The 16,226-nt window shown below is 42.7% G+C and overlaps 1 protein-coding gene across 1 annotated transcript in view; it reads left to right on the top strand.

The window, feature by feature from the left end:
* Window positions 1-16,226, top strand: part of LOC126993499 (omega-amidase NIT2-like) — a 150,558-nt gene that overhangs the window by 58,563 nt on the left and 75,769 nt on the right. The window contains exon 7 of the mRNA XM_050852640.1: window positions 256-424. Within this exon, the coding sequence (XP_050708597.1) occupies window positions 256-424 (169 nt within the window). The remainder of the gene's footprint in view (window positions 1-255; window positions 425-16,226) is intronic.

Below are 16,226 nucleotides of genomic sequence, written 5' to 3'. Positions count from 1 at the left end.
TAGGCGCATGCCTCCTGTGCGCACGAAAGGTTGCACTGGTCTGAACGCGCTTTTACAATGACCTGCCACTCACTCCTCTGCCTCACACCTTGTCACATGTTTTGGCTATTTACCTAGATCTAATTTTCACTGTTACTACGATCCATTTTGGCAGCTTTTTATACAGTAGAAGCAGCTCAAGGGCAAAAAAAGAAAACAAAAAACAAATTGAATTGACCAAATTGAACAAATTACGAATTGATGTTTTGTCTCTAGATGCACCTTTTTGACGTCAATATCCCTGGTCAACTAGTCTTGCAAGAGTCCAGCTTCTTCACTCCTGGCAACACCTTGACCACCTTTGAGCTCCCCCACTGTAAGATTGGTCTCGGCATCTGTTACGACATGAGGTTTCCAGAAATGGCCCGACTTTATGCAAAGTTAGGTGAGTGCTTACTTTGTGCTGCATTTGACAACTCTTTTGCATACTACTTGTTATGTGTGTCATTGCCTACTGCGTCTTTGTTATGTTTGTCACTCTTTCTCTCCTACATGTTATGTGCTGAAGTTTACATATCACATGGTCGTCTTCTGTGCTTGTTCCCATTACACAATCCCGTGACGTCAGCAAGGTTAGCAAGGAGACGTAACAGCCCAATTCCTCTTGTACAAAGCATTGGTCTCAGTCTAGTAATGATATTCCGTGCATAACATACTCACATTTAGCGTTCTGGGACACAGCTTGTCACTTTGCAGATTGTACCGTGTATTATTTCACACTTTTCAAAGCAGCGAAAATATGTATTATGAGATGGTTTGGACTTGTAATGAGAATGAAGGAGAGTGATTTTGTAAAATAGTTTGTGAGCGCAGGATTGAGGGGGAGGGTCAACATGAACTAATTTCTTGGTTTGATTGGTGGATGTTTGGCTTGGAGGCTTTATTTATTTTTTTCTCATTATTCAATATTTTGGTATCCATATTTTAGTGCACGTAGCAAGGGCTTTGGTAGAATTTGTCCAGCAGTTCCTTGGTATGACTGATGGGTGGGTGACAGCCAGGCATGCAGTAGTTTTAATCTGTAATTCTTATCATTTCATGTTCTGTAAAGTTTGTACATTCGTTATTTGGGGGGCTAGTTTCCTGCCTAAAAATATCTGGATAGGTGTTTTTAAATCATAGCTCCGTGCCTTCAGGAATCCAGACTATTGATGTTCTAACCAGTGGCATTTGTGGGAACTGACTTATGCTTTGTTTCAAGGAATCGATACATTTTCTTGTGCTAATAGACACTAGAGTGACACAGAAGTCCTGCCCCCCCCCCCCCCCCTTCCCTCTTTCATAGCTATGGGAGACTACTGGTTGGGTGATAGAGAGTTTAGGTTACAATGGAGCAAGGGTGAGGGAGGAGGCAGGGCTGCTGGACAAATTTTATGTATAATGACTGCATGTAGTGACTGATTCATTCATCTGATATCCCCCAACCCCTGCATATAGAAAATGGACTGAGCTTTCTAATTTATTTCTTAATGCAAAAATTGTGTATCATACAACTAAGGCTTAACATGTAATTTTTCAGGCTGCAAAGTGGTGCTGTACCCCGGAGCCTGCGGCATGGTCACCGGCCCGGCCCACTGGCAGCTGCTGCAACGAAGCCGAGCCATCGACAACCAGGCGAGTAACGCTCCTTTTGGTGTTTAAAAGAGACGTCTTGTACACGGCTGTTCTCTGGTGGCAACTGCACGACCACCGTTGTGTTACTGATGATTGCTGGAGGCGTTGCCTGTCCCATGCCACAAGGCTGTTAGTTCTTCAGCTGTGTGGCTCCAGCCCATGACATGCATTTACCTACCTTCTACTGTTGGGAAGTGGATCTTACACCATCACCATATCAGCAATTATTTTCAACGTGGTTAATGCTAAGTGTTAAGTTTAAAGGCGCGAACTGTTATCTCACTCATCACAGGGCCGGTGTTACCGTGGCCTGCTTCACAAGTAGATTGTAGTATTTGAGATAACTCAATAGCGTTTTAGTTAAGTGATGTGTGGGCCGAGCGGTACCCGTATAAGTTCACTTTAGTTCTCTCTCTCTCACAGGGGCATTAAAAGGTGTGTGGCTGTAGTATAAAATGGTATTGACAATTTTACACAATAATTATGTGAGCGGTCACACGAAACGAGAGGCAGCCACACCACAGAGCGCGGACGGATGATCACCGCCCGCTGGTCGCTGCCCACTGTCTTCTCTCCTCTTCTCCGCGTTGCTTGCCCTTATTACTGCTTCTTGATTCTTCCGGAAGGGTGTGGCTTCCGGTTGATGACTGCTGATGAAAGTCAGCATTTGCTGATCCTTGCGTTAGCTCAGCATGTGTTCCCACGGCCATCAGCTCTGACATGTTCCATAACATCCTGGCAAAGGCACTGAGCCTATGCTTAGACACACACAGTCACACACACACATGTACATTATAATATATACATCACTATATTCGACAAATAACAAATATCAAAAGTGTGTTGTGATGATGGGGTCTGGCTTGTTTTGCTGTATGTGAATCATATAAGTGTTTGAATGTCACTCCACAAAACTAGAGCATTTTAGGAAATCCAGCATCCTATAACCAGCAAAAAATGGCTACTATTTTGTGTCCACTCAACCAAAATCCCTAGACTTGCACAGAGAAAATTCAAACTAAAATCCTGAGACCTCCATACCTGCTGTGTACATCCTCGACTTTTAAAAAGTTTTTGAATGGTTATGGTTAAGGTATGGTTAGTTTGTTTCTGCTGAACCTAATTTCCCAAAAGACTTTTGCCGAGAAAAACTCACATCAAAACCCTGGGACGTCCATACCTGCTGTGTACATCCTTGACTTCTGAACAGCTGTTTGAATACCGGCTGTCAACTTTCGCCATCAGTCTCAATCTTTAATTCTCTACCGCCAGGTGTACGTGGCGAACGTTTCTCCCGCTCGCAACACAAACTATTCTCACGTCACCTGGGGCCACTCCTCGATTGTCAACCCCTGGGGGAAGATCATCGCCACTTGTGAGGAAAAGGAGACCATCGTCTATGGTGACCTGGGTGAGTGTGACCTTTTTGATGAATAAATATTTGGATTTCAAGACTGTTCCTGATAGTCATTTCCACACACAAAAATATAACCTTACCATCACATACTACAGTGCCTTTTTCGCATCTCTTACCCTCCAATGATATATATATATATATATATATATATATATATATATATATATATATATATATATATATATATATATATATATATATATATATATATATATATATATATATATATATATATATATATATATATATATATATATATATATATATATATATATATATATATATATATATATATATATATATATATATATATATATATATATATATATATATATATATATATATATATATATATATATATATATATATATATATATATATATATATATATATATATATATATATATATATGGAGCGCACTTGTAAATAGACATCTTCCGACTCTCCAGTGGAATTGTAGAGGCCTACGAGCCTCGTGGGAGGAACCTGAGCATTGATATCTCGGTTTTCCTGCTTGCCTTTGTTTACAGGAGACAATGCTCGGAGACTACACCACTCTAGTCCTCCTGGGTATCGTGCCGTTTACAGTACCCCTAATCCTGGACAGGGCCACCATGGTGGCACCGCCATATTCGTTCGCTGTGATATCCCTTCAGTCCCATTACAGCTTCAATCAACGTTGCAGTCTGTTGCTGTTAAGGTTTATTTGGGCAAATTTTATACATTATGTAGCCTTTATCTCCCTCCCGGTGTTCCCGTTGACAGACACGATCTTGACGACCTGGTGCAGGAACTTTCCTCGCCTTTACTTTTATTAGGGGATTTTAACGGTCGCCATCCGTTGTGGGATGATGGTGCTACCAACCCACGCGGACTCTTAGTTGCTTCTTTTATTGAGGATCAGGGATTATAAAATTTAAACTCTGGGGAGGTAACACATTTTCATAGCCAGACTGGTACATTTACTTCTATAGATCTTTCACTTTGCACTTATAATTCTCTTTCTGATTTTAGTTGGCGGGCGTTACTGGACTTGTATGGCAGTGACCACTTTCCAATTTTATTGGAACGCATTGATTCTGTACCACAGTCACGCCTTTCTCGCTGGCGTCTAGATAAAGCAGACTGGCAGCGATTTACGGAACTTAGCTCCTCTCTTCGTCCGTTGGCTGACTTTAGAACTTCCGACGAGGCTGCATCCTATTTCACTGATGTCTTACATTCTGCAGCCCTTCAATCCGTCCCCAGGACGTCTGGCCAGTTCCCTAAACGTCCTGTTCCCTGGTGGAACGCTGCTTGCACTACTGCTGTGCAAGAGAAGCGTGCTGCATTCTCTCGACTTCGTCGTCACCGTGGGGACCCCCAGTGTTTGGATGCTTTTCGGCGAGCGCGTGCTCGAGCACGACGCACTTTCAAGGAGGCTCAACGAATTTCTTGGAAGGCTGATCTCTCTTCCATCACTACCAGAACTACACTCACAGAAGTCTTTAACAGTTAGAGTTCGTAAGATCTCTGGGAAGTTTTCCCCCCCTCCCCCTCCAGTGCTATCGCATGCAGGGGAGACGGTGGCAGACCCTAAGATTGTTGCTGACCTATTCGCCAAGCACTTTGCCAGTGTCTCTAGGAAAGATCCTACTGCACCAGGGGCACGTCATCGCCGGGATTTGGAATCACTCGGCGTTAACTTCGCTTCCACCGGAGGGGAAGCTTATAATATCCCATTTTATCTCTCCGAGTTGAAGACGGCTTTATCTCAGTGTCATGATTCCTCGCCAGGTCCAGACGACATCCCTTATGCTTTCTTACGCCACATGTCTGTGGTTTTACATTTTGATTGGACCTTTACAATTTCATTTCGTGTGCCGGTGATTTTCCATCTCTGTGGAGTGTGGCTGTAATTCTCCCCATTCTGAAGCCTGGGAAAGATCACCTCCAAGCAACTAACTATTGTCCTATTTCTGCATTTGTAAAGTGATGGAGAATATGGTGAATGTCAGGCTTATGTGGTACCTGGAGAGCCGGAATTTATTGACCCCGGTGCAATATGGTTTCCGAAAGATGCGGTCCACTTCGGATGCTCTTTTATCCTTGGAATCCTCAGTTTGTGAGGCGTTTGCCAGTAATCACCACCAGGTGACCGTGTTTTTTGATCTGGAGAAGGCCTATGGCACAGCTTGGTGCCATGGTATTTTACTTTGCCTGTTTGGGTTTGGTCTTCGTGGCCGTTTCCCTATTTTTATTCAGGAGTTTTTATCTCATCGTCTTTTACGGGTTAGAGTGGGGAGTACTCTTTCCGAGGTTTGTCCACTTGAGGATGGTGTACCATAGGGAAGTATTCTCAGTGTTACGCTATTTGCTGTGGCTATTAATGGAGTTCATAGCTCCTTATATGTAAACGATTTATCCATTTCGTTTTCTGCGGCAAGGATGCCGTTGATTGAACGAAAACTGCAATTGACTATTAATAGAGTCGCCAATTGGGCAAATACGCGCGGCTTTCGATTTTCGTCCTCAAAGACAGTAGCTATGCATTTCTGTCGTCTTCGAGGCGTTCATCCGGACCCTGACTTATATCTTGGTAATAGGCGACTGTCCTGTGTAGAGACAACTCGTTACCTCGGTCTTTTATTTGATAGCCGCCTAACCTGGGTGCCTCATTTACGTTACGTTAAGGCGGCTTGTCAGAAAGCCCTGTCCCTCCTTCGTGTTTTAGCTCATACCTCTTTGGGTGCAGACAGGGACACGCTACTCCTCCTCCACAGAACACTCATCCTTTCCAAGTTGGAATATGGCTGCGAGGTATACTCCTCCGCCAAGGAGGCTCGCCTACGCGTGCTGGACTCAGTACATCATGCCGGGGTCCGCTTGGCTACTGGTGCATTCCGGTCTTCACCGATACCTAGTCTCCTCTTGGATGCTGGCGTCCTGCCTCTGGATTTGAGACGCCAGTCCTCTCTATTCCGTTGCTGGTTCCGCGTCCAACGCCTTCCAGAATCAGTTCCTTGTGTGTCAATATTGCGGGATTCCCGTTCGCCTGCATATGATGAGCGACCTAGTCTCCCTAAACCTTTTGGGTTTCGGGTAGCGTCTGCCATGACACCGTTGTCTTTCCCTCCCATTCCTATCTGCCCGGTGTATCCGTTTGTTCTCCCACTATAAATAGTAAGAGGGATTTACCGCCATATGCGTCCCGAGCCTTATTTTTAGAGCATTTCACTGAACACTCGGACTCCATCCCTGTCTTTACTGATGGCTCTAAATTGGATGCTGGAGTTGGCTTTGGTGTTGTGTTCCCCTCCTTCTGTCGGGGAGGTAGTCTTTCTTCTGTTGCTTCTGTATTTACTGCAGAGCTGTCTGCAATAGTCCTCTCTTTACAGATTATTTTTACCCTTCCTGTGGACTCTTTTATCATCTTTAGTGATTCTCGTAGCGCTCTTTCTGCGCTGGGCTCCTTTACTCCCTCTGTTAATCCCCTAGTTTTACCTGCTCTCGAGTGGCTGTATTTGCTCAGCAACAGAGGATATCGCGTTGGGTTTTGTTGGGTTCCAGGACACGTTGGCGTACACGGGAACGAACGAGCTGATGGACTTGCAAGGGAGGCAGCAGCTAGAGCTGCCCCTCCTAGTGCTGTCCCATGTACAGATATGTTTCCAGAGATTCGCAAGGCAATTCTTGCCAGTTGGCAGGAGAGGTGGAATGCTCGGGGTGCGACTTCCAAAATGGGAGAGATTACCAGGACTGTGTCTCGTCCTTGGTCATACGAAAGTGTCCGTGACCGTCGCTCGCAGACAGCCTTGACCCGTCTTCGGACGGGTCATACGCGTCTAACACATGGTTACCTCACGTCCCGGGGAGTGCAGCCTTATTGTGATGACTGCTTGGGACCCCTGACTGTGCGGCACTTGCTGGTCGAGTGCCCCAGTTTGGGGGACCTGCGAGTGCGATACCTGTCGCAGTGTCGGGGAGAAGACGGACCATTCCGCCTCTCGCTGATGCTGGGAGGGAGATGCCTTTCCCCGGGACATGAGGTACTTCTCTTTATGGAGAAGGCTGGCCTTCTCCATGAGTTATGACCGTTTTCTGTGTGATTTGTTTCGTCTCGTTTTGTTTGGCTTTGCTCTTAGTGTACCTTTTTTGTTTCCTTTTTTTAGCCTTTTAAGTTTTTTTTTCTTTTTTAGTTTTTAACTCATTGAATGCGGCGCCATATGACCCTGGCTGTTGCGGCGCCTAATTTCAATCAATCAATCCATGGGGTATTTGCGGGAGGTGGGCGTTCTCCATCTCCTGTAGTCTTTTAAACGCTGAAGTTATTCTAATGGACCATTCTAGAACACTTTTTAATACCCCTCAACATACTCTGGTCCATGGATAGATTTTTCTAAACTAAGATTATTTTACTAATTTGCTTTCCATTTTATTACGCACTCCGGCGCCATATGACCCAAGATGTTGCGGCGCCACGAAGGAAATCCCAAATCAATCAATCAATCAATCAATCAATCAATCAATCAATCAATCAATCCTCCCTCGAGACGTTTCATTTCCTTCCCTCCCCCTCCTCCCCTTCCCGTCCTCTACTCCCCGGCCTGTCTCCCCCCTTCCTCCTCCCTCTCCCCCTCCACCAGTCCTCCTTTATTTTTTTTGTATCTCACAAGTTATTAGTTAGTCAATGGATAGCCAGGATAGGCACTGAAGTATTTTTTTATATATTGCCTAGTGACTGCCGCTACCGCAGTACCGCACACCGCGTACCGCACTGAGAAAGAAAGAAAATGGGACCGCACTACCGCAACCGCACTACTCCGGAAAAAGTACCCCACTACCGCAACCGTACTACTGATTTTTCAGTACCGCGTCCACCTCTGCACTTAACTCTCTTGTTTTTTGCTCGGAAAAAAATGGCCGTATTTGGAAATTAGACCGCCAACACGTTCAACGTAATACCCCTTTTTTCAATAGAAAAAATAAGCAATTTATTTTGTAAATAATAGTTGTATTAATGGTAGCCACAACTTAATTGTTCACACTCCAGCGGCAACGGAACGATCGATTTATTTTATTGCTCCACTCACCTAAAAAAGAAAAGAAGGAAAAAAAAAACTTTCAGCCTTTAGCCTTATAGTAGACGTATTGTTTATCCCGTTGTCATAGCCTAGGTAATATATCACGATAGTTAATAATGTGGCCTGTCAAGTTTCATCTCAGGCAGCCTACTACTCTACTACTACATTTTATAAATTTAGATGCTGATTTTCACTCCTGCCATGTCATCAGTTCCTGCAAGTTTATTAAATACAGGGTTAAAGACGTATTAAAAACTTATACTGTTATGCTTTTAACTTATTTTTTATATCAACGAAATTCGATCTCGTGCAATTGCCTCTTGAAATTCGTTAAATAATAACTGGATCCTTTGGAAATCGGAAAAAGCACGGTCCCTCGTTCCACTTCGAACTGCTGAATGCTGGAGCAATTCGGTGCAGTGTACACTTTTCCCGTCATTATATAGTATACATAACTACCATATTTTTTTAAGGAGTTAGTATGCCTTGGTGACAAAAACGTTTGAAAACCCCTCAGCTGGACTATGGCTACTTGCTGGCTGGCTAAAGAGCCCTCTGCTTCACCAACCTAAGTTAACAGACAATGTAAAGGCAGCGGCAGTCTCCCGTCATGACTCATCTGGGGTTGGATATTAGGTACATTGCCATACTGGGAACCACACTGATTTTGCCTTATTCCAGACCTTACGGCATAGTGTAGTAAGGATCGAGACATTTCCACAACAGCACTAACAAGCCCTAAACCCTTTCAGACATGGACTACGTGGATAAGGTGCGACAAATGATTCCTGTCCTCAAGCAGATGCGGTACGACGTCTACGAGGTGACGGCCAAGTAAAAACAAGAGGCCATAAGGTGTGTGTGTGTGTGTGTGTGTGTGTGTGTGTGGTGATGATCAACACTTGTCACTATACTTTGTTTTTATGTGCCAAAGGTGACCCCTGAGGCTGTGATGGACCTCAGGGATGGAGAAATTTAACCCACTAGAAAAATATTATTATTATTATTATTATTATTATTATTATTAGTAGTAGTAGTAGTAGTAGTAGTAGTAGTAGTAGTAGTAACCCCTATAAAAGTAATATTCCTGTCAGGGTTGGCGGTTTAACCCAAATGGTTTAAACCATGGTTTAAACCAATAAAAACTGTGGTTTAAACCAACTAATAAAACTTTTTTTTCTTCTTTTCTTTAGTGTGTATCTTTGTTAGTTTCATAAGTGTTGTGGCTTTAACTATATGTAAGATTTTAATTATGTACAGCAAGATTGGCGGTTAAAACCAGGGGTGTCAAACTCAAAACCCTTCGAGGGCCAATTCATCCTCTGAAGTGCCGTCATGGGGGCCAACAAGGGTAGAAAATACATTGACAAGATTGAAGTTATCGTGATACCGCGGGCCATTTATGACTATCCCGCGGGCCATGAGTTTGACAGCCCTGGTTTAAACCAAAAACCCATCAATAAAACCAGTGTTTTTTTATGTACCTTTGTTAGTTTCATCAGGTATTGTGGTTTCAATTATATAGAATTTTTAATTTTTAATTATGCACAGTCATTTTACTAATACCAGGATGAAAACATCAGTTGGTAAACTCAAATCTCTATTCAAATGCTGCAACTTCAAAGTAACTGAAAACATAATTTTGGTACATTATATCTAAATAATTAAATGAATAAATAAATATATTTGCCACTTCACTAAACAGCAGATAAATTGTTTAAGAAAAATCCTTTCCAACCATGCATACAGAAAAATACTGGTAGCTAAATTATGTGTAAATTCAAATGTAGTACAATGCTTATTCATACGTATTGCTTTCTCAAACTTACTGAGCAAATGCATATAACATACAGTACTGCACTAAGCCACAAAAATCAGGTATGTGTAATTTATAATGGAGAACAGTAAATTTATATTCATTCCTACAGAGCAATTATATATATTGCATACAGTACTATATTGATCCACAAAAAAATATTGGTATTTAAATTTTAATAGCATACAAAAGCATTATATTTTCCATAGGCCCACTTGAGCTGTGGTTATGCTAGAAACAACAGAACACTGCGTTAAGAATAAGAGAGAGAAAGGAAACTATCAACACAGTAATAGGCAGTTGGCCTATAGGAAAGATTATCTAGTCCACTGTCTAATCTAAATTTAAATTTTTGTTTAAAATCTTGTGAAGGAAAACTAGCTTCCCAGCCTTCTCTCACTCCCAGTCTATTCCTAAGTTTTTAGTGTACCAGGCCAAATGTGGAAAACATTCTTTCAACACTTGCAGTATAAGTCTGTCCAAATTAACTTGGCCAATTTGCACCGAAAAGCCCCTCCCCCGTACTGGCTAAGCTCCGCCCCCCTTTCATCCGATTGGTTGTTCATGACATCATGTATTGTTTTAGACACGTACCAAATATATATGATTGAGATAATCTCGCTAGTTTCATGATTAAAAAATATTCGTAATTTAATTGAATGACGGCACTCTAATTTAACAATCAATGACATCACCTAAGAAACAAAGTACATTAATAATACTACCAGTTTTCAAGGGAGAACGGGCCTTCAAAACAATACAGCAGCAGCATTGAAGGCAATAGTAGGCTATCTATAAAGTAATGCACACTTTTCGTCATTATTTTCTACATAGCTCATTCACTTAGGCACACTAAATATAATCACATAAAAAAAATATCTTCTACAGTAACTTCATACAGGTAGGAATCATTGTATTAAGGAATAAGTTTTGTATCTGTGGCTTAGAGGGGCTGGTAGGCTCAAGATCTAAAGAAAGGGAGGTCAACCCATGGTCGGCTCAAAACTCGTCCCATTCAGCGCATCCTCCCGAGGCTCCTCCCCTAGACCGCGTGACGTAACACTGGGTATATAAAAAAAACCGCTGACCGAACAGGCAACCCCTCCAGTCATATTCACACCGCGACACGAAGGGGATATAGTGTAAGGAGAGGGAAAAATATTCACACCAAAAAATATATAAATACATTGACAGTCGTAACTGGGTACTCCTATTAGTTTGATTTGTCACAGTTTCTAAATATTTATTTGACATTCATAACGCTGTCGTCACAATTACTATATTCAACAAGCCGATCCTCCATCCCGATACTAGGCAACTCAGTCTCCTGCTATGTGGCAACTACAAGAGAAGGGGCTGCTACAACCCTCTTATAGTGGACGCTATTAACAAAAGGGCACAGAAAAGCAAAGTCAGGGGAAGAAAAGAACAGAAAAACACCTAGGTACAGGGTGAAGTGTATAAGTGTGCACTGTGAAGTACCTTAAGTGCATGGTGTGAAGTATATAAGTGTTGAGAAGGAGGACATAAGAAGCGATACAGAGCGCTACAGGTCAAAAGAAGATCATCTCCGTTCCTGGCACAAATTATTTAATCATATAATGAACACATGGATCTTAGTGTTAACATACAGAGAGAGAGAGAGAGAGAGAGAGAGAGAGAGAGAGAGAGAGAGAGAGAGAGAGAGAGAGAGAGAGAGAATTTACCGGAGCGAGCGGGAGAGAGGGACTAGTGGGATTCGTTCATTCATTCCGGTGGATAGATCGAAGGAGGGGTGAAAAAATGCAAAGGGGGAGGGGAAACTAGTATAAATCAAAAGAATAGAAATATAGTACGAGAGAAGAGTGGTGGGCTTAACCACCTTGCTCTGGAACATTTTATTTCATATACCCATGCCCTGCACCTTGTCTCCATGAATCTTTAAGTATTTACGGCAAGCTATTCATTTATTAAGTTGGTAATAATAAAATTTAATGCAAAATTTGTTTGTTAATTCTCCCGAGACCTAATACAATATAAACACCCTTTTTTGCTCCCTTACACATTGAACAAACCGCTCTGGTGGAACCAAAACTAACCTAACACAGAACAGCTAAATAATCCTACTAAAACCCTCTGCGACCTGAGACCAACTTAACCCAACCGACAATACAATCGACAACGTGTGGAACGACTTCAAAGATAAGCTTTTGGGAGTAGAAAAACCTACAGTGCCTACGAAACACAGGCGAGTAAATGGTGCCGTAGATCCACCGTGGATGACCAGAGAAATAAAAAGGGCGGTAAACTTTAAAAAAAAAAAGGAATTATAACCTAATGAAAGAGAATGACACGGCCGAAGCTCGTACACAGTACCACAACAGCCTCAGAGCTCGTTGCACCCTTATTCGGAGTAGTAAATGAAACTACGAAAAACAAATAGCGCGACATCAAGACAAACTTAAAAAAAATCTTCACATACATCAGATCGAAAAAGAAAGTAAAATCCAATATTGGTCCCCTGACAGACAAAACTGGATCTGTAACTCAGGACAGTAAACAGATGGCCAGAATCATCAACAGTAACTTCGCATCCGTATTCTCAGTCGAGGACATCGAAACCATCCCCGAGAGCCCTGACCCGCCGAGGGGGATCACGCCCCGGGAAATTGTCTCAATATGCGACCAAGAAGTGAAAAAGTGTTTGGACAAACTCAACAGGGCCTGACGGTTTGTCCCCGCGGTTATTAAAAGAGCTTAAACAACAAATACTTCAGCCACTCACTTACATATTCAACCAGTTTGTTCAATTGAACAAGGTCCCGGAAGACTGGAAAATGGCGAACGTAACACCGATTTTCAAAAAAGGAGACAAAAGCGTTGCATTAAACTACAGGCCCATAAGTTTGACATCAGTGGCAGGAAAAATACTCGAAACGATTATTAGAGATAAACTTGTTAAGTTTCTAGAAGACAAAAATGTAATCTCCAACACCCAGCATGCCTAACGAATTTATTAGACTTCTTCCAAGGTATATATAAGAAATGGGATGCCCACATCCCCAGTGATGTTATGTACCTGGACTTTCAGAAAACCTTCGACAAGGTACCGCACGAGCGACTCCTTAAAAGAAACTGCACTCGGCGGGCATTGGAGCCAATTTGATCGCGTAGATAAGAGATTGGCTCACCGACAGAAAATAACGAGTACTACTCAACGGACAGCCTTCCGATTGGCTTCCAGTCACTAGTGGAGTGCCTCAAGGGTCAGTGCCGGGACCCATTCTCTTCATCATATATATCAACGACCTCGAATCCACAATATCGAAATTTGCTGATGACATCAAGGTGGGTGGAAAGGCCCTCACGAAGACCGACTGCAAAATCATTCAGAAAGACCTCAGTCACATTATCGAATGGTCGGAAAAATGGCAAATGTCTTTTAATGTTGACAAATGCAAAGTCATGCACATTGGGTCCAGAAATAGTAATCACACATACATCATGAATGGGAAACCTCTGCAAGCGATGCAGGAGGAAAAGGGTCTTGGAGTCACTATCAGCAGTAACCTGAAACACGCGAATCACTGTAAAAAAGCATACAACTAAGCCAACACTATGTTCGGGTTTATAGCGAGGAACTTCGAGTGTAAAACTCCAGACGTGATGCTATCCTTGTATAATTCCATGGTAAGACCGCACCTCGAGTATGCAGTACAGTTCTGGTCTCCTAATTACAGAAAGGACATTGATTTACTGGAAAGGATTTAACGACGCCCCACGAAGATGATACCAACCTTAAGGGCTCAACCGTACGAGGAACGACTCAAGCGACTCAATCTCTTTACATTGGAGAAAAGACGCCTACGAGGGGATATGATTCAAGTCTTCAAGTATCTGAAAAAAATCAATAACGTCGATTACTCCAAATTCTCTGTACTACAAACCAACTTAAGAACTAGAAATAACGGTTTACCCATTCAGTCTAGTCCATACAACACAGACATCGGAAGGAGTTTCTTTTCAAAAACGAGTCATTCGCCACTGGAACAATCTTCCTTCAGGAGTAGTAAATGCGAATACCATCAACTCCTTCAAATATAGAATCGACCGTCACTTCGCTGCGTCGGGAGTAAACTGAATATTGAGGTGCTTTCATCTGCTCCTCAATATCGAGGTGCTTTCATCTGCTCCTCAATATCGAGGTGCTTTCATCTGCTCCTCAATATCGAGGTGCTTTCATCTGCTCCTCAATATCGAGGTGCTTTCATCTGCTCCTCAATATCGAGGTGCTACCCAGGCCCCAAGTGGCTGTCGAGCAGATTAAATCACCAAAGCGGGCAAGCTCGTAATGAGCCAATAGGCTTTCTGTTGCCTGCATTTCCATGCACTAGGGCGGTATCTTAATTTTAGATTAAAGTAACAAGACTTAGCACTATCTCGGCGGCCCCGAGCCGTCGCGATCTGGGAGAGCCATGTCCTCTGTCCCGTCATCCCAGTCAACGGCCCCGCGCCCCCGAGACAGGTAAGTAATTTGTGCATTAGGTACAGGTGCCGGTAAGTTAATGTTTAAAGGTTTTGCATGTTTCCACTCTCTCACGGCGGGTCAGAGTAGCCCGTCTCTCCCAACCACCCACTCAGCACCGCCGCGACAGTTGAGTTTTAAGGTAAGTATTTACATGTTATATTAGGTATAAATCATATCTGTTTATTATCTTGAAAATTCCCATATTATATTGGTATCTTTTTGGTTGCTCTTAAATGAATTCTTCACGCTCCAGCAGCTCGGGGCATTGTACGCGGGGAAGTCCGTGCGTAGAGCCCGTCCCTCCCCTTGCACCAGCCCAGCGCCACTCCGAGAGGTGAGTTTCTCAGTCGGGTTAAGGAAGGGTAAATCACTTTTTTTTTTTAAGTACGTTTGTTTGTATTTTGTTACATTATTGTATTTTTTTTTTCGAGATGTTTATGCCAATTTTCATCTCTCCGTGTTTTGGAGCGTTGAGTATGACGGGAGGCCCGTGCATCCAGCCCGTGCATCCATCTCAGTGGTACGGGGCGTACCACTGAGAGAATTGTATGTTAGGGTTATTTTTTATTTTTTATTATCGTGTAGCGTATATCTTTTCTGGTGGTTCTCTGTTTATTATGTTTCTAGTTTTGCAGTAATATTGGTGGTTTAAGTTTTCTTCGTAATTTTCCAGTATAAATGCCACATGCGGGTCCTCCAGGACTTGTACTTTTTTTTAATATGATTTCAGCTCTTGTGTGCAAATTATAGTTGATAGGTTCTAGGTTTGCCTGTTCGTGAAGAGTCTTTGTATTCCTTCTATAAGAGTGCCTTTCATCTAGTGCAAATCGTAGGGCTTGATTTTGAACTTTTTGGAGTTTGTTTTGCTTGTTTCTGCTTGTTGCGACTAAAGGTATAGGTGGGTATAGCAGTATGGGTATTAGAAAGGTTTTGATAAGATGTATTTTTATGTTGGTTGGGATGTTCCTGAATTTGTAGAGTTCTGTCAGCTTGCTTTTCCCTTTATTGATGGTTTCATTGACGTGGTGTTCAATGCCTGTTTTTCCCATGACGAGGCCTATACTTTCCCTGGTGGTGAATACTCTATTTTTGTTCCTTCTATGATGATGTCGTTTTTCTTCTTGACTGCAATAGGTACTATCTTGAATTTGTTTCTATTGGTTTTGATTTTCCATTTTGCTTCGTATGTGTTGATTTTGGTTATTTCATTGATGGTGCGTCTAGTCATCATTTCTCGTGATTGGCCAGGGTATGTTATTATCTGTGTCACGTCGTCTGAGGGGCTTCGTGGTGCAGTGGTTAGCACACTCGGCTCACAATCGAGAGCCCGGGTTCGATTCCCGGGCGGAGTGGAAAAAATTGGGCGGCTTTTCCGATACCCTACGCCCCTGTCCACCCAGCAGTGAATGGGTACCAGGTATTAATCGGGGGTTGTGTTCCGTCTCCTGGGATCTGTTTCCTTCTATAATTCCTTCCCCTCCTGTCTCTCCGGTATATGACCACAGATGTTGCGCCGACTAAACGAAACTTTCCAACTTTTTTCACGTCGTCTGCGTATTGAACGTTTATGCATCCCCATGCAAGTTGAAGGAGCTCTGATGTGTACATTATGTATAGCGTTGGCGAGATGGCTGACTGAACCTTGGGGTACACCGGCTGTCAGTGAACTCTTGTCCTGTATAGTTGCCTACTTTTATTTTTTGCCTTTTGTCCTGTGATGTAGTTATTTAGGTATTTGGTGATGGTGAGAGGTAAGTTAAGGTGTGCAAT

The sequence above is a fragment of the Eriocheir sinensis genome, unplaced genomic scaffold, assembly GCF_024679095.1.
Source record: "Eriocheir sinensis breed Jianghai 21 unplaced genomic scaffold, ASM2467909v1 Scaffold622, whole genome shotgun sequence".
Taxonomy (NCBI): Eukaryota; Metazoa; Arthropoda; class Malacostraca; order Decapoda; family Varunidae; genus Eriocheir; species Eriocheir sinensis.
Note: the sequence above shows the minus strand (reverse complement) of the source record. Positions and strands in the feature narration are given on the sequence as shown.